Genomic DNA, 25,884 nt, shown 5'->3' on the forward strand with positions numbered 1-25,884 from the left:
TAATATAATTTTGATCATTTATACTTCTGGCTATCGTTTTTAGCTTTACAGACATATGAAAGGGTAACTATAGCTCTATCTTTTGACAAAAAAAAAATCCAGGTCATATGGAAGGTATCTTAATTGCTTTCTCTTTAAGAATAACAAATTGGTCATAACCATATTAATGTGCTCTTGTATTATTTGGTACTTGTTCTAACCATCAAACCTTTCAGTTTTTCATTCTGTATTTTATTGAGTTATTCTTTTAAGTTACTTAATTGCTCAACTGAATGAATGAATAAATGAACTGAATGAATGAATGAATTTTCTAAATTTTCAATCTGTTCTTTAATGACTATTTCCCGTTTATTTGATTTTTTTCTTTTTACATGATATATATTCAATAGACTGTCCTCTAATTTCGATTGATAAGGGTCAAGAAATAACCGATTATTTTTTGTTCATTACAAGTCTGACGGATATATATCTAAAATATTTGCATATTTATATATCGGAACAGCATTTTGCATGATAATTTTATCTATCATCTTATTAATTTTCTTCTGATAATTTTAATCTTTTAAAGGTGCATTATTATGCTTTCACAATCCTTTACCATAATCTTAACTTTAAATTTCAGTTTTAACAGAATCATAGCATGACCAGAACGAAAACTTAGTTCACTCTCACTTCGTTTAATCATAGTATCTACTACACTTGGTATCTACTACACTTGGTGTTTGAAAATGCATGTCTTGGAGATTTCTTTCCCCATAGGTTTCCAATCGTTACAACTTCAGAGGCGGTGGGATGAAAGGGCCTGCCATTCGGGGTATTTTTTTAGGATGTCAATTTCATGTTGAACTTCATGCGCAAGTTTAATAAAGGATTTAACTTGGTTTTAAATTTCTGACAATCATTTCATATTGAACATTACGAAACATGTTTCTATGAGTATTGTGTTTTATGTAATAATTTATTTATTCTTAACATATCTACAATAAACAATGTACTAAATTGGAATTATCTATTTACACGTGTTTGCACTATTAATATCATCACACACCAAATTATAACAATACATCGGTAAAGATAAAGAGATCCGCTTTAAAACGTCGTGAAACTAATAATACAATTATTGTTTATATATATATTTTTTAAACAAACAATAAAAGTCATGTCTGTTGAAATTGATGTTGATACACACAGTGTACTGTAATTACTGACCTCTATATTAGTTTCCCTTCAACATAATTTTTAAACATCAAAGAACTGGTTACATTTATATATTGTGTATTTTTGATAAATTTCAATAATTTATATAATGATAAAGACACATATTGAACAAGAGCACCGCTGAGCGGAGCATTGTATCCCAGAAAGTGATATTTTGAAAAAAAGGATGAAGCATTTGTAAGACATGGGAATTAAAATGTTTTACTACAACGGATGGACAGAATGATGCCAGGTATATAAAATAATTTAAGCAAAATTGTTTAAGGGCATATAATTAATGTACTCAATATATGTGATCATCCTATGAAGGTTGACAGTTGTAAATCTTTTACCGATATTAAAGTAGAAAAAATAAGAATGTAAGAAACCCAACACTGCAAAATTGAAAATGTTGCAGGCTCGGTTTGATTGATCCTGTTCATGGACGGTCCTGTCAAGTGCAAACTACCGTCTACGCCCCCTAGCACCGGCTTAAACAGAATTCAACATTTAACATGAACTGGTTCAATTGAATTTTGAAACAACCAGATATATGTTTATTTAAGGTAATTTGATATTGACCTTTGACCGTGTGACCCATATATAGATATGGATCTTTTATTCAATATATGCAATCATCCTAAAAGGTTTGAACACTGTAAGCCAAAAGGATCTTGTGTTATGCCCCGAAAAGCACAATTTTCAGTGTTTAGGACCTTTGATCTTATGAGCCTAAAATCAAGAGGGGTCATGTATTGAGCGTGGCTGCAAATCCTATAAAATTTTACAGCTGTAGGTTGATTAATGCTTAAGTTATTGAGCTAAAAACGTTTTAAATTTTAAGGTAATGACCTTGAACTTGTGACCCAAAAAGTAAAAGGGGTCTTCTGCTCAATATTGATAATCTTCCTATAAAGGTTGAGCACTGTGGGCCAAATAAAACTTAAGTTATGCTCCAGAAACCACAACTTTCAGTGTAAAGGTCATTGTTATCCTGACCTTTGACCTTATGACCCCAAAATCAATAAGTGTCTTTTTACTAATAAGGACAATCATCCTATGAAGTTTGAATATTGTGGGCCGAATGGAACTTAAGTTATGCTTCAGAAACTGTTTCATATTTAAGGTTATAGTGACCTTGACACCAAAATCAATAGGAATTTTCTACCCAATATGAACAATTATCCCACGAAGATTTGATGTTGTTGGCCAAATGGAACTTTAGTTATGCTCCGGAAACCGTTTTCAGTTTTAAGGTAATAGTGATCTTGACCTTTGACATTGTGACTCCAAAATCAATTGGGGTCTTCTACTCTATATGGACAATCATCTTATGAAGTTTTAATATTATGGACAAAATGGAACTTAAGTGAGCTCCGGAAACTTTTTTCAGTTTTAAGGTAAAAGTGAATTTGACCTTTGACCTTTTGACCCCAATATCAACAGGAGCCTTCCTCCCAATATTGACAATCATTCTTTGAAGTTTTAATATTGTGGGCCGAATGGAACTTAAGTTATGCTTCGGAAACCAAATTGCTAACGGACAGACGGACGGAGGTTCTCACAGGACAGTAATTATGTGGCTACTCTTTTGTTCTCTCTGTTGTTCTTTAAAGCCACACGAAATAAAATAGCCACATAAGAGCATTGTGGAATGAATGATATAAAAGAGAAAGAACTGTTACCTATTGTCCCTCTAGCCACATAATTACTGTCCAGTGAGTGCGGAATGACAGACAGACGGACGCCAGGGGTATAACATAATATGCCCTAAATTTTTTCGGTCATATAAAAATGACAAAAACTTTATCAGAAAATAATTTCTTATTTATATCCCGTTATCTAAGTGAACGTTCGGTCAAATCTTTAGTTATACTTTTTTTATAACTGATAATATTAAACAATTTTTAAGACCATCACATTTTGGAGGTACAAAAAATAAATAATAAGATAGTGGTTAACCCTCTGATAAAGTGTAAAAACAAAGGTATATTTTATAATATAAGTTATATTTGTATGATCAAAATGCTAGATTGTAGACCCTTTCATTTAAGCGATAAGCGTCGGGGAAGAGTTACTTCCCTTACCGGATGTGACGTTAATTGGGAATTATACTATACAGACCGCTTATTGAAAGTTAAATGCGTAAATACTGATTGTTCAATTATGATTATAACATAAATACCATATTAAGACAATATAAAAACAAATACAAAAAAAAGAATAGTTCTTGCTACGGGCAAAAATAGCGCATTTTTTTAACTAATTAATACAATAATAATAAGCTAGTAACTTAATCAATCATTTATATTTTATAAACACCCATATACACTGACATCACCTTATATAAATTTTTAATGGTCATTACCTTCTTTTGTGTGATTTTCCTTCATTTAATAATTCCGACGGTTTTGTTACAAACGTGAAAATATGATTGCCAATGTTTTTTATTGATTTTTTTCAAGCATTAGAACAGTAGCAGAATGCATTCAGTCCAGACTTATTGATTTTTTCATTACGCCATATGCCATATACATTTTTTTTCAAAGAACCAGTGAAGGATATTATTTCATAAACATTCATAAAAGAACGAAAACCATTTGGCAGTGACTTTTATAACTTTAGATTCGCAACAGACGATAAAAAGACAATTTTGATACTACAAATCTTTTCTCATATTTATGAACATAAAATAACTTTTTCCATTAACGTATTTCATAAATAAATTGATTTGTACATACATACATATATAATCAACAGGGTACATATGTTATATATCCAAGCGGCACTTTGTTTTGTAATATCATAAATCACCAGGGTGCATATTTCAAAGTTATAACATTACATCAGATTATGCCACTTTTGTTAGTTGTCAAAATATTTATGATCGGATCATCCTAGGGACTTTATTGGTCATACCATGCCTGGTTTCTTACTCCAGAATGACTACCGACTGGCATTAATTTAGTATGTGTAGTCAATTATGTAAAATTATAATTCAGTTAATAACAACTTTTTGAGTACGTTTTTCACCAGCTGTTTTGATTTATTTCGTGATTTTTATTTCAATATTTGATAAGCAAAATATGAATAATCAAACATATCAAGTTTGAAAATATTACTTCACCAGCTTTCATAAAATATTTAGTGCATTTAATTGGCGTGATGTACGATGTTTTAGAGTGCTGTTTTGCCTTCACAAAAAGTATGCATGTACATCCAAAATTATTGTTACTTTTATGCTTTAATTTTTTTTTTTTGGAAATAACATAGATTTATATTATTGTATATTTTTGTTTTAGTTTTGCTTTACTCAAAGTAATATTCATTCAACCAGTATCTTGCAATTAACTATTACGCATCCTTTTTTCGAAACTACTGAAAACTTACTTTTTTGAAACCAACCAAAAAGCTCTAGGATATTGTGTATTAGCAAGTTGATACGATATAACTGCTTGCGACAATTTTTATCATTTAGAAAGAAACGAAAATGGTAACCATGATCAGTTACCCAGCCATTATTTAATATTGAAATAAATCGTTAACCTTATTATAATGGTAAACATTTTTATTATCATGGAAAACATTATCGTTTGTAATTGTGTTCTGTTGCATGTAGAATGATTTCAACATTTCAGTTATTAACTCAGTCTTAGCTATATATTGTTGTCTATACAAGTTACATTTTATTATTATTATTATTATTATTTTTATTTTATTTAAGGTTGGGGGTGGGGGTCGTGGATCATTCACGATATACGACTTCAACACATATCTATGCAAATAACAATATAACATATATTACATGACATCCATATTTTGAAAGAAAACCAACTTCTATTGTCTGATTACAGTAAGGCAAAGATGTGTGTTTGTCTATTTTGCAGGAATTGAAACAACCTTAATTCGATCACTAGGAGACGTCATCCCTACAGCAAAATGATAATGCATAGTTGAATTTAAAAAAACACGATCAACCTGAAAAATAGCAAAAATACAACAAAATAATAAATAAATTGGTGATTTAAGCTCAATATAAGAAAATCATTACTGCCTTTTCAGTGAATATATAGAAGATAAAACATTAATTGTTCGCATGGTATTTTGTGTAATGTTTTGCTTCCATGTAAACTTGTTTTTCTTCCTAACTCACTATATCTTAATAGTTTCAAATATGATCCTTTTTACAAAGACAAGTGCTACTATGCATAATGTTAAATTAGACTACTATAAATAATGTTACATTAGACAGAAGACAATTATTAAAATATTATTTTGTTTCTCCGAACAGCAATGATCCCTTGAAATGTTCGTAATAAGAAAATAATTGTTATATAATAAAAAGCAACAACTAAAGAGTTGATGTTGTAGCCAGTTTATATAATGCACAAGGCTAATAAATAAATGAGTTAACGAACTAACTTGATTTAGTCTGGTATTTATTCACAGAAAGCAAACTTTCAATAATGATTATGCCTTAGGATATATATAAAATATCGCAAAGTACCGAATAACCCGGAAGTATTTTTTCCAGACTTGGTGCTCGGAAGGATTTGTAATTTGTCTAATATACATATCGGCCAGTAGGTAAATAAAACACGGCTTACTACAAACAACGACAGTTCCATTCAGAGAAGGTATTAAATATATGGCAAATGATAATCAGTATATATTCTTTAAGATATGAAATACATTTATGAAAGTTCTTAAGATGATATGGCGGTTTACTCAACAATTAGAATAAATAATCTGAACAGTCATATCTTAAAGTCCTCATGATTCGTGAATACATAACAGATCTTCTAGAAAGGTAAGCTTTCACAATATATTTAACTGTTTTCCTAGGATGAATATTTAGTAAAAAGGCAAGTTTATCATCAGATGACAAACTTGTATACTTATCAAACAGTTTCCGAAATTATATCACCGTACACATTTTGTCTTATTATATGATTTTTATATCACAAATATTCTATATTTTTCTGAGATAATTTTTACACCAGTTTAGTGTAATTGCCTATCAACTTTATAAAGAATTATAATTTAAGGTCAATTAAAGAATTTCGAGGAATTGATAAACAATTTCATATATTATCAGAAATCCAAAATATAAAAAACTGTTCAAAAATGTTAACTGTTATCTAAGTATAGTGTTGCCAGACTTCATACTCAGCAAAAATGTAGTGTATGCCAAAACATGCAAGTTGTAAAACATATTCTTTAGCGCACCGCAATGTCTTAAAATGGAAATTTGTGATTTTTGAAATAGGTATTAGTGTTAGTGTTAAACAAATTAGAGGCAAAACACGAACAAGCAAATGAAAATACAATATGTTGAATATTAGATACAAGTCACTCATGGTTGTATATTTGAATACAATGACGATTAATGAGAAATGATTCCAAAGGATATTTATTGAAATTTTACATGTGTCACGATTGTTATTAAGGTAGACCATGGGTAATGGGCACCATAAGGAACTGTAAAATTGACAACATAGGACAGTTATATGTCTTCAAGGTCACCTGTATGCACAATTTAAATAAAATTTACCGTGTGGTTTATGAGTTATGGACATTTGTCTGAACTAAGACTTTGTCATTAGAAGGGCTTATTTTCAGACATGAGGAAACTCTAAATAATCTGTAATATCATCATTGTAAAATGTTTTTCTATTGCTCATTGTTAGGAAACAAATTATAACATTCAGGTAACAAATTACACAAGCAAAATCTTTGTTTTAAACAAAATGTTCTTAATATGTATAAAAATGTTACCCTACCCCACCCACTTTAAACACTATTTTTACCATTTCCTTATCTAAAGTGCCTTATTCAAAATATCCCTAAAATTTACCATAATGAGGGGCTGTTTTCAAAGTTTGCCTAAATTTTTTTTAAAGACATATCCTGGAGTAAGATTCTACGCGGAATTTTTTTTTCCTTTTTGTACATATGTTCTATGGGTTACAAAGAACAAAAATCAGGTTTAAAACTAAGGGTCACCATGCTCGTTTTTTCACAATGTCGCTTTTTCAAGTGCCATTACTCTGTATGTCTTTAAAAAAATGATATTCAGACAATTATAATCAATAATTTTATTAAAAGACAAGAAAAATATACATAAAAGTCATGATTTCGTCTTCAAATTATATTTATTGAGCATTTTAAAATACAACAGATAAAAAAAATCAGTACATTTTGGGTAAAAAGTGATGGAATTTATGTCTAAAAACTTAAACCGAAGGGTTGATAAACAGACACAATTTTGATATTTTTGTCTGTAAAATAAATTCTAACGCAGAGAATTTGTCCATATTTCTAATTCAATTAGCTAATTATGTATGCTTACAGAAAATATAAAGAAATATATGCCTTACCATGCTCGTTTCTGAGTAAAATGGTAAGTTATTACCTCCCCTTAATAGTAAAATATGGCTAAATGATCATTTTCATGATTTGTAGCAGTTATAAAGAATGTAAAGTTTTAAAATAATTAAAACATTCTTAAGACTGCATAAAAAGAGAAGTGGCTGTCTTTTCATACTTGTTTTGGAAGAAAACAAAACAGTTTTATTACCTCCCTTTATTTGTAAAAAATAGCCATTTTATAATGTATCTTTTTTTCATAATTTTTCAACACCATGAGGACTAGATTTCCTTGTCTTACATGTTTCTTTTAAATAAATATAATTATTATTCTTCATATAAAATAAATAATTAAACATGATTTTTGTTTGTTTCAGTTATTATTACATCTTTCAATGAGATTTTCACAACTTTTATTCATGAGAGAAAAAAAGACAATATGAAATATGAAATAAAGCAATTTTTTCTATTCATTACATGCTTTTATACTTTTTTAAATAGTTCAATGCCACATAATATCAACAAATCATGATGTCACAAATGTTTTGGTAGAAAATAGCGAGTCAAAATTTTTAATTAATTATAATTTACACTTCAACTTATGTTTGGAAATTCTGTTGAAATTCTTTTCAGTAATATATTTTTTGTATATTTTCGTTTGGATTTAATGTCGAAGATTTCTGACCCTTTTTGTTTACACGGTGACGTTTACTCGTCTCGACAGAATTAGAAACACTGCATATACAGTCTATATATCAGCAGAGACCCATATCCATATCTCACTTCCCTTGAAATGTTACTTAGAATAAGGTTTTCACTGCACTCAGTGCACTTGTCCGCTAAATATCCTAGTTCAACTATTCTACGACCTTCTCTCCAAGATGGCACATCGACACCCATTTCATCCACATTGTTGTCAACAGAACACTGAAATAATTCGTCCGAATCAGCGTTGACTTCTGTTACGCAGTCATTTTCACTCTCCGGTACATGCGACTTGGCAAAAAACTTGATATTTCCGATACTTTCTGATCGTTTCTTTGAAATAAAGGAACCGGACTTACTCCTCTTTTGCAAAGACATCTTAAACGGCGATTTATATTTGATTTTGACACTTTAGCTGTAATTGTGTTTTTTATCCGAAGACTACTCAACTTTAATTAAACCCAACGCAAAGAAAAATACATAACAAGTAACGGGAAGTGACATGCGCGGTTTATGTGCGTAGTGACTACTCCCGGAAACGTCTTTAAGGTATATTGGTTGATCATGCGAGATATAAAATACTTTTACCATGTAGTTTTTATTTTATTAACTTTGAAAATATCTGGTATCATATTTTCTATAACGTTTGGCATTATTTAGCAAATAAATACCTACAAAAATTATATAATTTAAATAAAACACTTTTTTCTTCCGTAGGGGATCAGAAAGATACATAAATAATGTTAAAAAGAAAAAAAAAATGTTACCCATTCTGGGGTTTGAACCCACGCCATATATTTTCCGCCGGTTAAGTGAAGCGAATTAGGCGGTAAATAATTTCCTTTGGATTGGATAGATCTTTTGAGTGTATCAATCAGAAGTTGTTTTGTTTAATTACGTATGCACGAGTTACTGTGCATTATGAATTGTAATTGAAAGTCATTCAGCTTTGGGTATCGATACTTTACAGTCGCAGTAATTTTTAACATGGATTCTTCACCTTCTCGTCAAACTGAAGTTCAACAATCTGATATCAACCAAACGTTGCAGTTGGTACTCGATCAATTAAAAGGGCAGCGACAAGAAATCAGTTCCTTGAGAGAAGACGTTAAAGGAAACAATTTTTCCGCCACGTCGGAGGTCAAAAAGTTGAAAGAAAAAGAACTTTCGTGGAAGAAAGAAGGTAACAAGATTCAATACACTTTTAACTCTTAAGTGGTTGATTTGGTTGGACAAGCCACCTGGGCTATTCAAAACAATAAACTTGATAACGCATCGGACTTGTTGAAGGAAACTGACGAAAAAGTTCACCAACGTAATAAACTCATCCGAATTGCAGACACGAGTGAGGGTGGCTGGGAAACGGTGCGCCAATACGAGGCTAATCCAGTTGCCAGCGATAGCGAGGACGAAAACAAAATATCTAAGGCAGAAAACAGGGCTTTACGTAAACGTAAACGAAGTCAGCAGAAAAAGTCGTCTACATCGCAATCTAAGAATGCATTACTTCCAGGGCCTCCTTCTTATGGTAGGAATCCTCCACTTCAGTCATGGGGTATGCAGAATTCCGCTTCGGCTACTTTCCAGGCAGGGGCAAGTACTTCTAATGTTCGTCCCTACTCGGAAAAGGTTTATGGCAGTTGCTTCGCATGCGGGGATTTCTCCCACTACAGAAAAGACTGTCCATACGTGTCAGGCACCTACACCAAGCAGAGGTATCCAACCGACAACGCCCAGAATAGAAAATGAAACCGCCGATTTGACAGATGAGTTTTCTATTTATAGATGTAACTGTATTGATTTTCACGGTGAAAGTTTCACACATGATTATTTCGAGTACGAACAGGGTCAGAAATCTATTATTGTAAAAGATAGGCTAAAACAAAATGTGAAATTTTGGCAAGCAATTGGAACTAATGAATTTATTTTGGATGTTATCACAAATGAGTATAAAATTCCTTTCTTTTCTTTGCCACCTGCATGTATTTTAAAGAAAAATAAATCTCCTTTAGATAAAAGTAGTTTTGTACATGAAGCAATTACTGATTTATTATTGAGAGGGTCGATTCAAAAATGTGATAAAATTCCTACTGTTGTTAATCCTTTGACAGTTTTAGTTCAGTCATCAGTGAAAAAACGTTTGATACTTGATTTAAGGCATGTAAACAAACACTTGTGGAAACAGTCTGTAAAGTACGAGGATATCAGAATCGTACTCAATTATTTTCAACCCGATTGTTACATGTACAAATTTGATATTCATTCTGCTTATCATTTCATTTCAATATTTCCATCTCATACAGATTTTTTAGGTTTTTCATGGATTGATGAATATGGCAAAACTACATTTTTCAAATTTTTAGTATTACCTTTTGGAATAAGTACAGCCCCGTATATTTTTACCAAATTAACAAGGCCTCTTATTGCCAAATGGAGAGGAGAAGGGAAAATGAATATCATTTTTTAGATGATGGTTTCGGATGTGATAAAGATTTACCTGGTTGCCAAGATATTGCATTTTCAGTAAAATAATGATCTTCTTGAATCTGGGTTTGTCCCCAAGGCAGAAAAGTCTTTGTGGGTACTAGTGCAAAATCTTGAGTTTTTGGGCACTGTTCTTGATTCTACTCTAAACAGTGTTTATATACCTGATAGAAGGGTTCAAAAGACTTTGAATACTTTAATGGATGTTTAAAATTCCATAAAGAAACACAGGCGGGTTCATGTGAAAAAAGTTGCCAGTTTTGTAGGTCAGATTATATCTATGTCCATTGTGTTGGGTCATATTTCTCAAATAATGACACGAAATTAAAGCATAGATATAGCCAGCGCATATTCTTGGGTATCTTACATTCATTTAAGTGCAGAAAGCATGGCTCAATTAAATTTTTGAAAAGAAAATTTACAAATTTTGAATATTAACAAGTTACATATTGTTGATATTTTCACTAAGTGTGTCTATAGTGACGCCAGTGTCACAGGATTTTCAGGTTATGAGATGGAAACTGTAAATGGGGTGGCTCATGGTTTATGGTCAAATACTGAAAAGTTAAGATCCTCTACTTGGAGAGAGTTAACTGCTGTATTTAGAGTTATACAATCTCTTAGACAAATATTGATAGGTCACAATGTCAAATGGTTTACTGATAACCAGGCCGTTAGCACCATTGTTAAAAAGGGTCAATGAAAATTGATTTGCAAGAAATCGCTCTAAATATATTTAGTTATTGTTTGAAGAATAGCATAATATTGGATGTTGAATGGATACCAAGAGAGAAAAATGAAAAAGCTGATTATTTGTCCAAGATAATTGATAAAGATGATTGGGGAATATCCCGTCATATTTTACATATGATTGAAAATAAATGGGGCATACTTGAAGTGGATTGGTTTGCATCCAGTCACAATAATAAGTTACCCACATTTTATTCTCAATTTTGGAATGAGACATGCTCAGGCGTAGACGCATTTGCTGAATTTTGGGGCAAGAAAATGGGTCTTTTTGTTCCACCAGTTATTATATTAGCTAGAGTTATCAAAAAGATGCAGTTAGATAAAACTAATGGTGTATTGATAGTGCCTTTGTGGGAATCGGCTAATTTTTGGCCGTTATTGTGTCAAAAGGGCAAATTTATTTCAAATATTGTTGACTGGATTGATCTACCAACAAACAAAGAAAATTACACAGTTTGTAAAAATGGAAAGGGTATTTTTGGAAATGAGAATCTTAAATTTAGAATGCTGGCATTGAGAATAATTTTTTAAATTTTGTAGTACATATATTGGTTAACCCGTTTCTAGCTGGGGTAAATTTTTACATTTTTATTTTATTTACTTTCAATTTCTCTCAAGATAGATTGTACCGTTGTTCTGATGAATGATTTATACATGTATTTTTATATAGAAGTCATATCTGTAGGTTATAATATGGGCGTGGCTGCCTATATAATTGCTACATAGTTGAAATATTCTGTTTAGGCTGACGAGCTTTGATAATATGTATAAATTATTTATTTGGCGCAGCTGCCATTATAATTGCTACATAGATTAGAATATTCTATGTAGGCTGACAAGCCTTGATAATATGTATGACATTTTTCATAAATATATATTGTTTAATTGGCATGGCTGCCTTTATAATTGCCAGAATGTAAAACAATGTGACAAGCTTTCGATAACATATGAATGAAAAAGAAAAAAAATCAGATTTTATGGTTTATGTGTAATGATCGTGTTCAGTATCATACATATGCATATAATGTAGCTTTAATGATAACTGTATGCAACGGAAATTTTATCAATATAATCACTATTAAATTGTTGAATATTGATGTTAGTAATTAATGATACTAATAATTTATTTTTCTATAAATCTGTTTTTTCAGTGTCATTCTGACGATATAGATGATTTACCGGAAGTGTTAGTCGACAAGGTGCCTTGGATCCCGGAACTACTGAAGGACGCTCGCGCAGAAAGCACCACCAAAACTTATTACAGAACTTTCATTCGGTGGAAAAAGTGGGCCTTGAGTAATTCCTTGGGTGAAAAGGACATCTTCCCGGCTAAAGCAATTCATTTTGGTATTTATTTGTGCTCTATTGTACAATCTACGAATTCGTTTAGTTCAGTATCAAAGTCATTTTATAGTATTAAATGGATGCATGACTTGTTAGGTATGGAATCACCCACTGATTCTATGCTCGTGAAAAATATACTAGAAGGTGCTAAGAGAAGACTGTCTAAGAGTGTTGTTAAGAAAGAACCTGTGACACCTGAATTGTTACTTAAAATGTTTAATAGTCTATATCGCGAGAATAACGTGAAAAACCAAAGGATTATTTGTGCGTGCTTGTTAGCATATGCAGGATTTTTAAGAAGTGAAGAATTATTGAAGATAAAACGATCAGATATCGTTTTTCATTCAACATATATAAATATTTTCATTGAATCAAGCAAGACTGATGTATATAGAGATGGAGCGTGGGTAACTGTTTCACGTACTGGTACCACATTATGTCCAGTGGTTAATTTAGAACGTTATCTGACATGGGCGCAAATTGATTCTGAATCTGAGGGCTACATATTTTGTGGTATTTCCAAATGCAAAAACGGTTATAAACTGAGAGACATGAATAAATCAATATCATATACAACCCTGAGAGAACTTTTTATCGAAGCATTCAAAGATCATGTTTCAGACATTTCTAAATATGGTTTGCATTCTTTGAGATCAGGTGGTGCTACTGCAGCTGCCAATAACGGTATAAAAGATAGACTTTTTAAGAGACACGGTAGATGGCGTAACGAGAACGCCAAAGATGGATATATTAAAGACTGTTTGGCCGAAAGATTAATTGTATCACAGAATTTAGGTTTATAATTTGAATCTGTTTTCATGAAAATTATAAAAGCATAAGTTCCCCGTTCTTTTAGTTCATCTTTACCCAAATGCTCTATACAATATATACTATATATTCAGAATTTTGGCTTTGTTGTTGTTCTATTTAGTTGATACAAATAGATTAGTAAACGTCAAAGGAACCTCAATTTCAATGTAGTTGGCAGTTGATTCTAGCCTATTTGAAAACTCTTCAAAGTGGAGGTAATGCATTACCCATTGTCTACCTTACTTACTCAGGTGGAAATTTTTATTTTTTACGTAATATTACATTTGACTTTTTTTATGTTTTATTATTTTATAATTATCATTATTGGTTTTGTTATTTACATGAAAACAATATCCGTTTCTTTTTGTTTTTTTTTCCAGAAAACACAACTTTCAGATTATTACTTAATAGCAAATCGTTATTTTTATAAACACAAAATAAACTAAGATTAAAGTGTTGTCACAATAACCATATGTATTTTTGAAACAATAATTGTCCTGATTCTAATTTTGAAAAGTCTCAGTCTTTTAGATTTTCTGCTGTAATTGTCAATTGAACATCAAATCATTTATATTTAGTCAGTAGCTTGTATAAAAATGACTGTTGGACATCATATGTCATATGATAATTTTAAAGTCCTGTAGATATGTTCATTGTAATAAATGTATTATCACAACCAGGTATACATTTACACACACATTTATTACATAACGGTCATAACTGTGCGTTGTTATTTGTTAAATTTCACGCCGATAGCGTGCAAATATTTGTCTAACAGTTATATGAAAAACAAAGATGTCTTGTTTAAGAAAATATATATTACCATGTTCATGCTTTGTGAAAGCAATGGATTATTGTAACAAAACAAAAGGCATATAGACATCTAAACTAAATAGAAACAGAGGCAAAAGCAATATATTGATATTATAGTAGCAATAAAATACTTCCGCATGTATTATCTTCACACTTTTTTTGTTATAATTAATGAATGCTTAAAAAAACAATTCATATAAAGATGACAAATAGCTGTCTGTTTATTTATTCCAATAGTAGTTATTAAACACCACAGCGTTATTGACGTTAAGTACATATTGTTCTTAGTAAGTATAACTATTTTCTTTCTTTAAACGATATCGTTTGCTTAGTGTACTCGTGCCGTCAGTCAAGTCACTGGCCATTTTTGAGATTTTGAGGGAACCAACTTGATCAGACGGTTAACCATTTTGCATTTCTTTATCATTCAAATAGCGTGTAAGATTAGTTTAGGAAAACGATCATTTTTATTACTTTTAATCGCCCTTTTTATTTTTCCGATAAATGGCTTATCATCCTTGTTTAATCTGCGCTGTGACGTCAGAAATGAAACAAATCCATGCGCGTCCGCCAATAATTACATTGTTACGAAAGTGAATGCAGATTTTTATCTATATTTCTAATAAATCACGGAAATTATTTTATTCGGATTTTTGTGGAAAGTTTATCATCGTGTTCTTCTGATAATTATGCAGATATAAATGAATTGTGGTTTTGTATGTCGCGTTTAGCTGTAATTTAATCAAATGACGTGATAGTGTGACTTATTTTTGCTTTCAAAAAGACAACAATTTTCGAAACGTTTGGTGCTGTAGGATTGGCCGGGTTAAGAAATTCAAGGTTTGTACTCCAAATAATAACAGCTAAGGGTGTTACACACAGTTCAGCATTTTAGAGGCAATCCGTTGTAAAAAACATTTCAGAGAATATTAAAGACCGATGTTTTTCCAACCATCTTCCAAGGTTTCACAAGTGAAACATTGCAAACATGCTTCTTAACTTTGCCTAGTAAACAAATTGCTTTTATGTTTATTCATTCCTTAATACTTAATTATAATATTGTTATAATTGTTTCGGAATCAAAACATATTTAAATATTCTACTGACACTTATATAATGTTTTGTTTCTATTAACCTTTATTTACGGTGTCATTACATTGTAATGCTATCTTAATACTAAGTCTGAGCTTTATTTCACATTAAAAAATTCATATCCATACTCTTAAAAAAATCATATCCATACACTTAAAAAAATCATAACCATACACTTAAAAAAGGATACCAATCATCAACTGATAAATACTTATACATAATTTAATAAGAATATGTTTGCTGACTGTCAACATATTTAAATGTTTTCTTTAGTGCTACTTATTTGAATATGTATCTGCTTAATATCTTGAATATAATTGCTTAAATTTAATCGCATCACTACTATCGAATGAATGCCACAGATAAGTCGATGTGCGTAAAACTTTATATTACAATAACTGAGAACGTCGCATGATTATGTACAAATTAATCAAAACATTTAATTTCATTATTCCGAAAGTTTTAACAATAACATACTATTCAGACAGATCAGCTTGAATATTCATAACTTAGAATGTCATATATCTAACTTATAATGTGGACAAATTTGATTGAAAGAAGTTTAAATGTTAATTTTGTAACATACCTATATATACAGTTCTCTGTCATCAAAATTTCGGTTTGATTTTCAAATGAAGGAACATGTTGTATTCAAGTAGCACATACATTTTTGCTGCATACTTTCAATTTTTATGTATTTATATTTCAAAATCATATAATACATGAAGTGTATTTTACTTGTAAGGTATGAAACGGTTATACTTAAAATTACTTAATTGTATATAAATTTTATTACTTTAAGTTCAATATAGATAGTTCATTTCAAATTAACATTAAGTTTAAATTTTTAAAGGTTCTTACATTTGTTCCGTTGTGTGTAAATCTGACATTCCATCTGAAAGATAAAACATAAAATGAATAACATGAATAACAAAATTCTAGTATAAATATGAAAAGCTTGTGTGTTAGAATGTTTTTTCCGCTAAGTTTAATACATGTTTTGTTCCTTTTCTTATGTGATAAATAAACTTGTTTCCTTCAATTAAAATCAAACATAATCTCAAGATTATCTTAATTAGTATATTGCATTATTTGTGCACCCTAAAGTACTGTCACAATAAATAAACGAATACATAGAAATTATTATTGTATGGCATTATTTATTTAGTGAAATAGATATAAAAAACATATTGAATCAAGTACGTGGATAATGATATGGGAACAGATAACAATTCAAATTATTTTGATTAAAATCTCGTTTTTTACAATTTTATTTTTTGAAAGACCATTTCTAATTTTGTCTCATTCGTTCGACCTAGAGCCATACAAGTTTCATTTTGTCAAATAAAGTGTGCGATTAAAGCCGTATATTAATGTTTTTAAACGTGTTTCTAAGAATTGAAGTTTCATTTACAGCGTGTTCCGATGGTGCATATTTACTATAAACAACAATAAAATGTGTCTGGTATCTAATAGGCCCTATCATTTTTAAGATATTCATTTTTAGCATCAGCGTCTATATGTTTAATAACGTTTAGGACTATACTTGTGTACAGATGTGGGCTTTCAGTCATACCCGCTAAGTTCAATTCGTAACCCACAATTAAATGAATTTAAAACATTTTCTTATACCAGGTATAACGTCAACTTGTGTATCTCATAAATGATTAGGGCAACATCCGACTAATAGTTTTACAAATATACAAGTATTTATTTATTAATTTGAAAGCTAAATTCATTGTTTTTTGTGGTTATAATAATTAATATCTTACATGTAATTTATTAATACCCTTTGCATGTATATTGTACAAATTGCAATGTATGCATATCGTATATTCATTTAAGATTAAAAAAACAAAGAAACCTTATCTGGTATAGTTACTATTGTTATCAGCAAAAAGTTTAGATGAATGTTATAAAAATACATTAATTATTAATACACAGTTTAATAAATAACATGGCTTAAGTGATTGAGTAGTATTAGAATATATACATGCTATTCTTTTAATTTTGATCAATCTAAATATTCTTGAAGCAGTTTTCGCACTTTTTCTTCAAATTAAGTCTTTATTTTGATAATTATTTACATTTTTTTGAGTAAACATTATAATTGCTTAAAGGTCAAGCATAGATAATAATATAGAACAACACATGTTCAAGAATGTGATGGCATCTGCAAAATTGTCTTTGTAAATAGCTTGATATACTGTTTCTTGTTCTAAACACTAAAACTTACATAATGCTTAGACTATTTAAAAGTATTGGTATTGATAATTTTGCTCTTTCGTTTCAAATACCTAATGTTTTCTTTATAAATTTGTCCACGGCACAAACATTCATGAACAATTGAAGTAACCATATCTTAACAACCTATCTAAAGATCATTTTTAAAATCCCATAAAATAGTTAAAAAATAGCATTTTGCAATTAATGCAACTTTATGAAAAAGAAAGTGTTATTAAGAAGTAACTTCTTCCGAGTAATTATTATTTTTAGATATAAGGTGTTGGTGATATATTTTATTTGGTATTTGTGATGCAACAAATACTTATGGGTATAATCAAAAATGATACATTTCTTATCAAGTAATTTTAATTATGAAATGTATTAACAATCATTTCCCAGATGATAATGTTACAGTAGTAATAACATAATTTGACGCATCATTACAAAAAAACAAAACTTTTTCCACTTGCATAAAAATTGAGTATAATGTAGATGTAGTTGTCTGCTACGTTTCGAAGTATTTTATATATATTAAACATTTTATTTTTTATTGCTTAACACGTAACTTGTGTATCACATATCTGCTATCACACATCTGCTATTATAATGAAATTAGAACTTCCTGCATTTTTGTTTAAAGTTAACGTAACACATAATGATATTTATCACATCACTTATTGATAACAACATCTACCATTGGGTACACTTCATATAAAATGTAATCAAATTTAGAGAAAAAAATAAGTATTAACAATATATTTACTTTATGGGTCCCGTTTTCCTTTTGAGGTTCAGATAAACCAGGAGAACAATGACACGAATGGGGCTATAAAATAAGGGGAGAGGGGACAACAAACACATATACTCGTATATATTGAATGAAAATGCTGCTTTTCTTAGATAATGAAGTTTAATTCATGGCACTTAAGCACATGCGAAATACAATTCACCAAACACAGAGCAAACACAGCATAAAAGACAATAGTAATGTGTATCACTTAAACATAATTAGGATCGGGCATCAATATAAAATCAGACCTTTGTTGTTTTTTGTTTTTGTTGCTATTAAATTTATGAATTGGGTTCTGTTTTGGAATTCAATATTCGAACACTTTTAATTGATAATATTGAGATACAATGTCTTATATATTGATATTTTAAAAATGAAAATCCTCATTATTTATTTAAGAAACCATCAATGGATGCAAGGAACGAACACTGCTCGCTACAGAACATTGATGGTAAGTTCTATAATTTGTAACATTTGAAGCATTTAATTTCTGTATATGTACTTCAACCAACTGAAGTATTGAACACAAATATAGCACCAGGTTCTAATAACCAGGGAGTTATTCATTTTCCACCAGTTAATCTTATGCAGACTCAGCTTTAATGTGCAAACGAATTTTGACAAATTATATTTCTAACAAGAAAAGTTTTCTAAAATGCATTTAAAGTGTCATTGACCGTAACTAAACATTATGTAATAATCATTGTATAGAAGTGAGGAATATAATGAAATGTCTTCAATTTACACCAGTGGGTGATTATTCTTGCTAACCGTATGTGTTGTAGTATTCAATTTGGTGGTTTAATTTTATTTTTAAATTCATGCTTGCACGATTGACGCGACACAAAACAATGCTTAATGATTCAAATTGAAATTGTTTAAAAACTTACAAACATATAGGCAGCTAGCCAATACATGTACCAATACAGACATTAAAATATAATACTTACACTGATACTGAAAAATGAAAACAAAAAAGAAGAGATTTAAACATCATTACAAAGTCATGTGTAAAAGTAGTGTACAATGATCAAAACAAACCGAAGCTATAACATAGTTGTTATCAAAACTTGAAGTTGGACATTTTTGAGCAACATAAAAATCATCCCATTTTGAATAATATATATATAACTTATGTTATTAACTTACACACAGGTCACAATGACAACACTTATCTGATTGCTTCTATAAAACTATTGGTCAGCAGGTATCGAAATATACCAATTAGAGTTGTTCATTAACAAACAGAAAAAACAGGTCATGGTGTAACGAATGTCACTTTGAGGAAGTTAATCATTTAAACTATACAGTGTTAAAATATGCGCTGAAACAATAACAAAGTTAAAACTATAATAATTCAAATTATTCAATTCATAACAATTAAATAATCATTTTCTAATTATATAAAGAGTATTTGTGATCATCTGAAGATTTATACTCAAAATTTAAACTATACTGCTTTTTAAGAGGAGATGTGTATTTCACACCGATATTCAAGAACATGAAACATTGAAAACAAGAACGTATTCCAATATTTTCTTTATTAAAGAAGATGTCCATGCTTCTAGTTTTAATATTCAAGATACCCTAAAACAACTCTTCAATTCGATTTGGACACTGGATTATGCGTACACCCGACGTTGAAATGATACATACTGTAACATCAATAAATTACCAGCTTAACTGACAGTTTCGGACGGCTGGAAGTTATTCCAACGTAGATTCTTTTTTAACCTTTCTAACCGTATTTCCTACCTTTGTTTTTTTCTTATTTTGTCGAAAACTCTCTTAAATAAGTAATAAGTAAAATAAAGAATGCAGCATTAGGAAAGATGAATAGCACGTATATGATAATTACCAAACATAAATACAGATATGCAGAAATAACCCTTCCTACTTTAGTTACGCAGAATACGTATGGTGCTTATATTGTAAAAAGAAATCAGTCAGTAATCGCACTAAATTGTACATATTACTTAAATCTTTAATCTTTTTACTTTTCTTAATATCTTATTCTCATCTACAGGCATGCAGCTTTTATGTAAATCAAATTTATATATTTTTCTAATTTAACACATAGTCGGCAATAAAAAATAATCTTTTTTTTTTCTCTATTTTTTCGCTTTTATTGTTTTCATTTTTCTTTGGTTGATAACAAAGCAGATGGTAAAGCAAATCGTTAGGGAACTATATCGCGTTATTTTAAATTATTAATTTATTACCTACTAAAGACTTGTATGATTGTTATTTGTGACTTGGATACATCATTATCTAATTAATATTGAAATTAGTTATTCTAATTTAAGTGGATCATTGTCTACTTCCTTTATTTACATATGTTGGAGTAGTTTATACAAAGTATGTTGAATGGATATAAACAAGAGCCATTTAAACCTGGCCATCCCCCGCCAGATGTGTTTGCTCATTGGAATAAAGTATATTTGGTAAACCAGAATATTTCAATTTTAAGAGGTATTGTAGTAATGAAAACTGATAGCTGAAGTGATTACAGATTTGAAACCTATCCGAATAGTGGTGGCTGAAAATAACAAAGGACAATATCTGAATAATAATGCAGGGTAGGTTATCATTCTTGTGTGCTGCACTCCTCCTCACGAGATCTATCCACCTATGAAGTATCAAGTTTATACCTCATACCTGATAGCTCAGGACAAAGGTCTGAAAAATAAGAAAGGCCAATGACTCAAATATTATAAAGGGTAAAGTTATCATTCTTGCGCACAGCATTCATCCTCAATAAGATAAATCCACCCATGAAGTTTCATGTTGACATCTCAAAGAGTTTATGAAATGCACTACTCAGGTGAACAATTAAGTATGAAAATAACAAAGGGCAATAACTGAAAAATTATGAAGGGAAGAGTGATCACTGTTAAGCACTGCACACCTCTTGAGTGAGATATATCCACCTATAATGTTTCATGTTGTTATCTCAAAGGCTTTTTGAGTTATGCTCTGGACAATAGTTAATTTTGAAAAATTACAAAGGACAATAACTGAAAAAATATTGCAGGGAATAGTTATCATTCTTGTGCACTGCACTCTTCCTCAATATAATCTATTCACCAAAAAAATTTCTAGTTGTCAATGATATCATATGCTTTTTGAGATTTGCTCCGGATTAAAATGTCGTACGGAACGACGGACGGACGAACGGACGGACGGACAGAAGGACGGAGGATACTATTTCTATACAAATATGTTTCTATGAGTATTCCAGGGTGGGCCAATATGTACTGCAATATGGTCAATTAATTAAACAAAAGAGAAGCTATTGTTCAATGTTCTACTTTATTCCTTCAAAATAATTTCATCCTAAGGAAGTACAAAATTCTGGAAACAAAGTGATCCCTCGGAAGCATTAATCACAATAAAATAACATAAGAATTGCGGACTCGGTTTGATTGAGTCTGTACATGAGGGATAATGAATAATTGCAACATCCCTCACGCCCCCTAGCATCGGCACCGAGCAAAGTTTCAGACGTTTATTCCAAGTTTAAATGCTTCAGCATTGTCCTCCTCATGTATAACTTTAAATAAGTAAATCATAACCGACCCTAGTCAATTTTTACTTTTGACCTTCAATATGATATTTCAATTAAGGAATGAGGAAAGGGTCACACGATGACAATTCTTAAGATTGCGGTCGGAGTGGACTTATCGTTTGTATTTAAATGAAATATTAATTATAAATTATAACATTATGCACTCGCTACATTATCAAAATAAACAAATTACTAGACGGAGAGCGATCATCACTTAGTACAAATTTAAACTTTATTTTTATTCTAATAATCTTATTAGTTACCTGTTTGAGAATGTTTTAGTTTTCTAAGGACTGCAGCCAGACAGGCATTTCATATGTTGAAAATGTAAATTCGAAGTAGTGAAACAAACGTAGTATGCAAACAAACTAACAAAAAATATATAGAAACGGTTCAATTAATTCAAATAAACTTTTTTTTTAAATTATTGATTCATCTAAATAACACATCTCACTGGTCAAATGTTATAATATGACGATCGCTTATGATGTAGACTTTAATGATTATAATTTTAGTTATTATTATCAGTATAACAAACTAATATTAGTTTTATCGGTTATCATACTTCATAAATTATTTAGTAACATGTTAAACTTAAAAATCCCCCCAAAAATCGCCTTAAGTAAGTTTAAACGCATTGAATTGATATATTTCGTTTTCCCTCCAAAGACTTTAAATAAGATTATTATCCCATCGTATCTAAAATGTCTGACTTGAAACATATCTCTTCATTTATAACTTTAACTGCTGACAATAACTAGTAAAACAATAAGAAAATACAATTTATCATTTATTTGGTGTTCGGTTATCCGGAGCCAGTTGCTTACAGCTCTTTTAAAATTAACCGTCCGTTAACTTAACAGTTCGTTAAATAGCTAAACAAAAATTACTTAACAACTTGGTAAATCAATTTAACATGTTGTTGTTTGCAAAACAGCAACAAACACATTAGAATAACAGATCTTGTATCAGAAACCGTGTTAAAAGGAGGATCATTGCTTTATTCTACAACGACGCAAACAAAATTGATATTTGAAGTTACAAATACAAATAAACTTGAAATTAGGAAAAATACAAGTACCTCTAATATACGGTCAACGGTCATTCAAAGCGCCTTTTGAAAAGTGCGCAGAACTCAAAATGGAGGAATGTGTATTTGTTAAGGTTTATACCTTTTGAAAGACATATAGCTAGAAATGAACAATTTCATGCTACCTGGTCAACGTACTAAAAATTCTTCATTAATTAGCTGATAATTAAAAACAATATAAATGAAACAAATTCCGTCTATATTTCTTAGAGCATATTCTAATGAAAACTGCGGGAGATTTGTCAGAAACTAATAATATTATTATATGTGAATAATGAGTTTAAAAACCGTCAACAAACATTATCATATATTTGCGTACAAAAGAGTAATGCAACGCGTTGAAAGAACAACATCCACTGAAAAATGTTTTATCAGACTCTTACAATTGGAATATCCTCTTTTATTCATTTTATGTATTATTGTGTTTCATACCTTGAGGGGCAAACAACAATATAAGTTTATCTAATATGTAAATGCGATAAATTGGGGAATGCATATTTTTGCGTTGTCTTTTACAATGAAATTCCATGTTTGTGCCCTTTGTTTAAGACAAAATAAATTACGGAAATATCACCTGATGTGTACTGACAAAAATGATATAAAAACCAATGTTATTATATTGAATTCATCATGTTTTATTAACGAGTGATAAATAACAGAAGAATAATTATATGTGGATAATAATACTTTGTGATAATTCATTACATGTGATGTTCGGTACAGATATGCTCAAAAACTAAGTAAAAGCATTATATTTCCACTCCGCAAGTTCTATAATTAAGTGATGATATGAAAATGCACATTTTTTTTAATGTATATTAAATTATAGATGTAGCACATCACATCAATTTAAGTGAGTTTTGTAAAACTATCAAAATCTGAAAACTTACTCAAAAAAGGCATCCATAATATGTACATAAATGCAAATTATATTACGAGAATCAATACAAAATATCGTTATTATGAACTATCAATATTTGTACAGGGATATATGTACTACAGTTTCTGTTTGAGGCCGCACCTGTATAACTTGAAAAAAAACCTCATACATGTGTGTTATGGACAATTACGCGTGCAAAATGACAAATACTTACTTATGTTTGATCTACAATTGTTATATTTTAATTTGATGACATAAACAAGATATGATCAAGTTTAAATAATGGTCAATTAAATTGCCATATTTCCTTTATTCATATAACACAATTAAGTATTATGTACGAACAAGTTTAGATAATGATGTCGTATACTGAAATACGGTAAATGTGACTGAAATGAAAATTATATATGCTTCGTATGAATACTCTCAAGAAATGTGTTTGTATATATAAGTATATATAAGAAATTAGGAACAAATGTTATAACATCAGTGAGAAACACATTATACTAATAAAAGCTAGTCTCAAAGTATCTCTTGATGAATGTATCATGATAATGTGCGTAAATCATTTTAGAAATCATATCTCCTATTTCACCAGCCTTAATTTGTTTGCAAACTGTAATTATATCATAGTTGTATTGAACGTAACATTTAAAAGTATCAAACTTTCAAATAAATAGATGTTAGATTTGATACGATTTATAATCAAGATAAAGATGAAGAGAGTATAAAGAGTGTTTTCATTTTAGCGTTAGCGATAATCAGATATACTGATCACTTTATCTGACAAAATTTTGCAACAAACACAATAAGTCAACAGACAGAAATAGTAACGCAATCAAAGATGACTTTTAATGTGTTTGAATTGCATACGATTATCCGCATATAATTACAGTTGAAATCTTTTGATCTATATGCTTTCTTTCAAGTGTTGATACTATTGGTAAAACGAAACTTTGTGTTAGACAAATATAACTTTTAAATGTTCCAACATATCATTTTGATGTTAAACATAACGTACAGTGTGTCGTTTTAGATTGTGACGTAGTTACGATTTATTCCAAAAACACTCATATCACGATCGATATCTGCTATTGATTGAAAATATTAACTAATATGTTGAGTGTTTTCTTTTCAACGAATCGAATCCTTCGTATTCCAATAAAACGACATGAAGACTAATATACATTTATCTGAATATGACATACATTAATGCTATATGTCGATTATTATATTTGTATTTAACAGAAATCACACTTGGACATTTTTAAAATGTATCAGACATGTAGTATACATAATGTTTAACAAACTACATAACGATAAAGTCTCTTGACCATTTGTCTTGTAAATTATATCATTAAATATATCATTATACATTAAACCATTTAAGAGTCATTTTTTGATCTGTTAATTTCAGTTAAACAAATGTTAAATACTTACAGACTCTTAATGAAAATAAATAAAATTAAAAAATGATAAGAATAATTATCGTATTACATTTATGGTTTAATTCAAACATATCGATCATGACACTAGGAAAATACTGAAAAAACAACGTATTAAGTTATTAATGTAGCTGTCGTAAAATATATTAATATTGTTGTGACAACTTAAGTCAGTACGTATTAGCGAGAGCTCGTTTAACTTAAGCAAGTATACTATTAGATAAAAGGGGTAAAAGAAATGCATTACCGAATAAAATCATGTGAGCACGTCTGATATTTTGCGTTTTTGATAGGAATCTAGAGTGATGGTCCCGGTAATTT

At 30.0% G+C, this 25,884-nt stretch overlaps 2 protein-coding genes across 2 annotated transcripts in view; one reads left to right on the forward strand and one right to left on the reverse strand.

Moving 5' to 3' along the window:
* LOC132736191 (uncharacterized) overlaps positions 1–25,884 on the reverse strand; it is a 76,408-nt gene that overhangs the window by 39,095 nt on the left and 11,429 nt on the right. The window lies entirely within an intron of this gene.
* Positions 9,566–13,564, forward strand: LOC132736189 (uncharacterized). The gene is made up of 2 exons (XM_060723284.1): positions 9,566–10,218; positions 12,657–13,564. Exons 1-2 carry the CDS (start codon positions 9,770–9,772, stop codon positions 12,673–12,675), a joined length of 468 nt encoding a protein of 155 aa, XP_060579267.1. The 5' UTR covers positions 9,566–9,769; the 3' UTR covers positions 12,676–13,564.

The sequence above is a fragment of the Ruditapes philippinarum genome, unplaced genomic scaffold (genome assembly GCF_026571515.1).
Source record: "Ruditapes philippinarum isolate M1 unplaced genomic scaffold, ASM2657151v2 ctg1841_1_1_1_1, whole genome shotgun sequence".
Lineage (NCBI taxonomy): Eukaryota > Metazoa > Mollusca > Bivalvia > Venerida > Veneridae > Ruditapes > Ruditapes philippinarum.

Coding starts and splice junctions, on each gene's coding strand:
- LOC132736189 (XM_060723284.1), top strand. CDS start 9,770: ATGCATTACTTCCAGGGCCTCCTTCTTATGGTAGGAATCCTCCACTTC.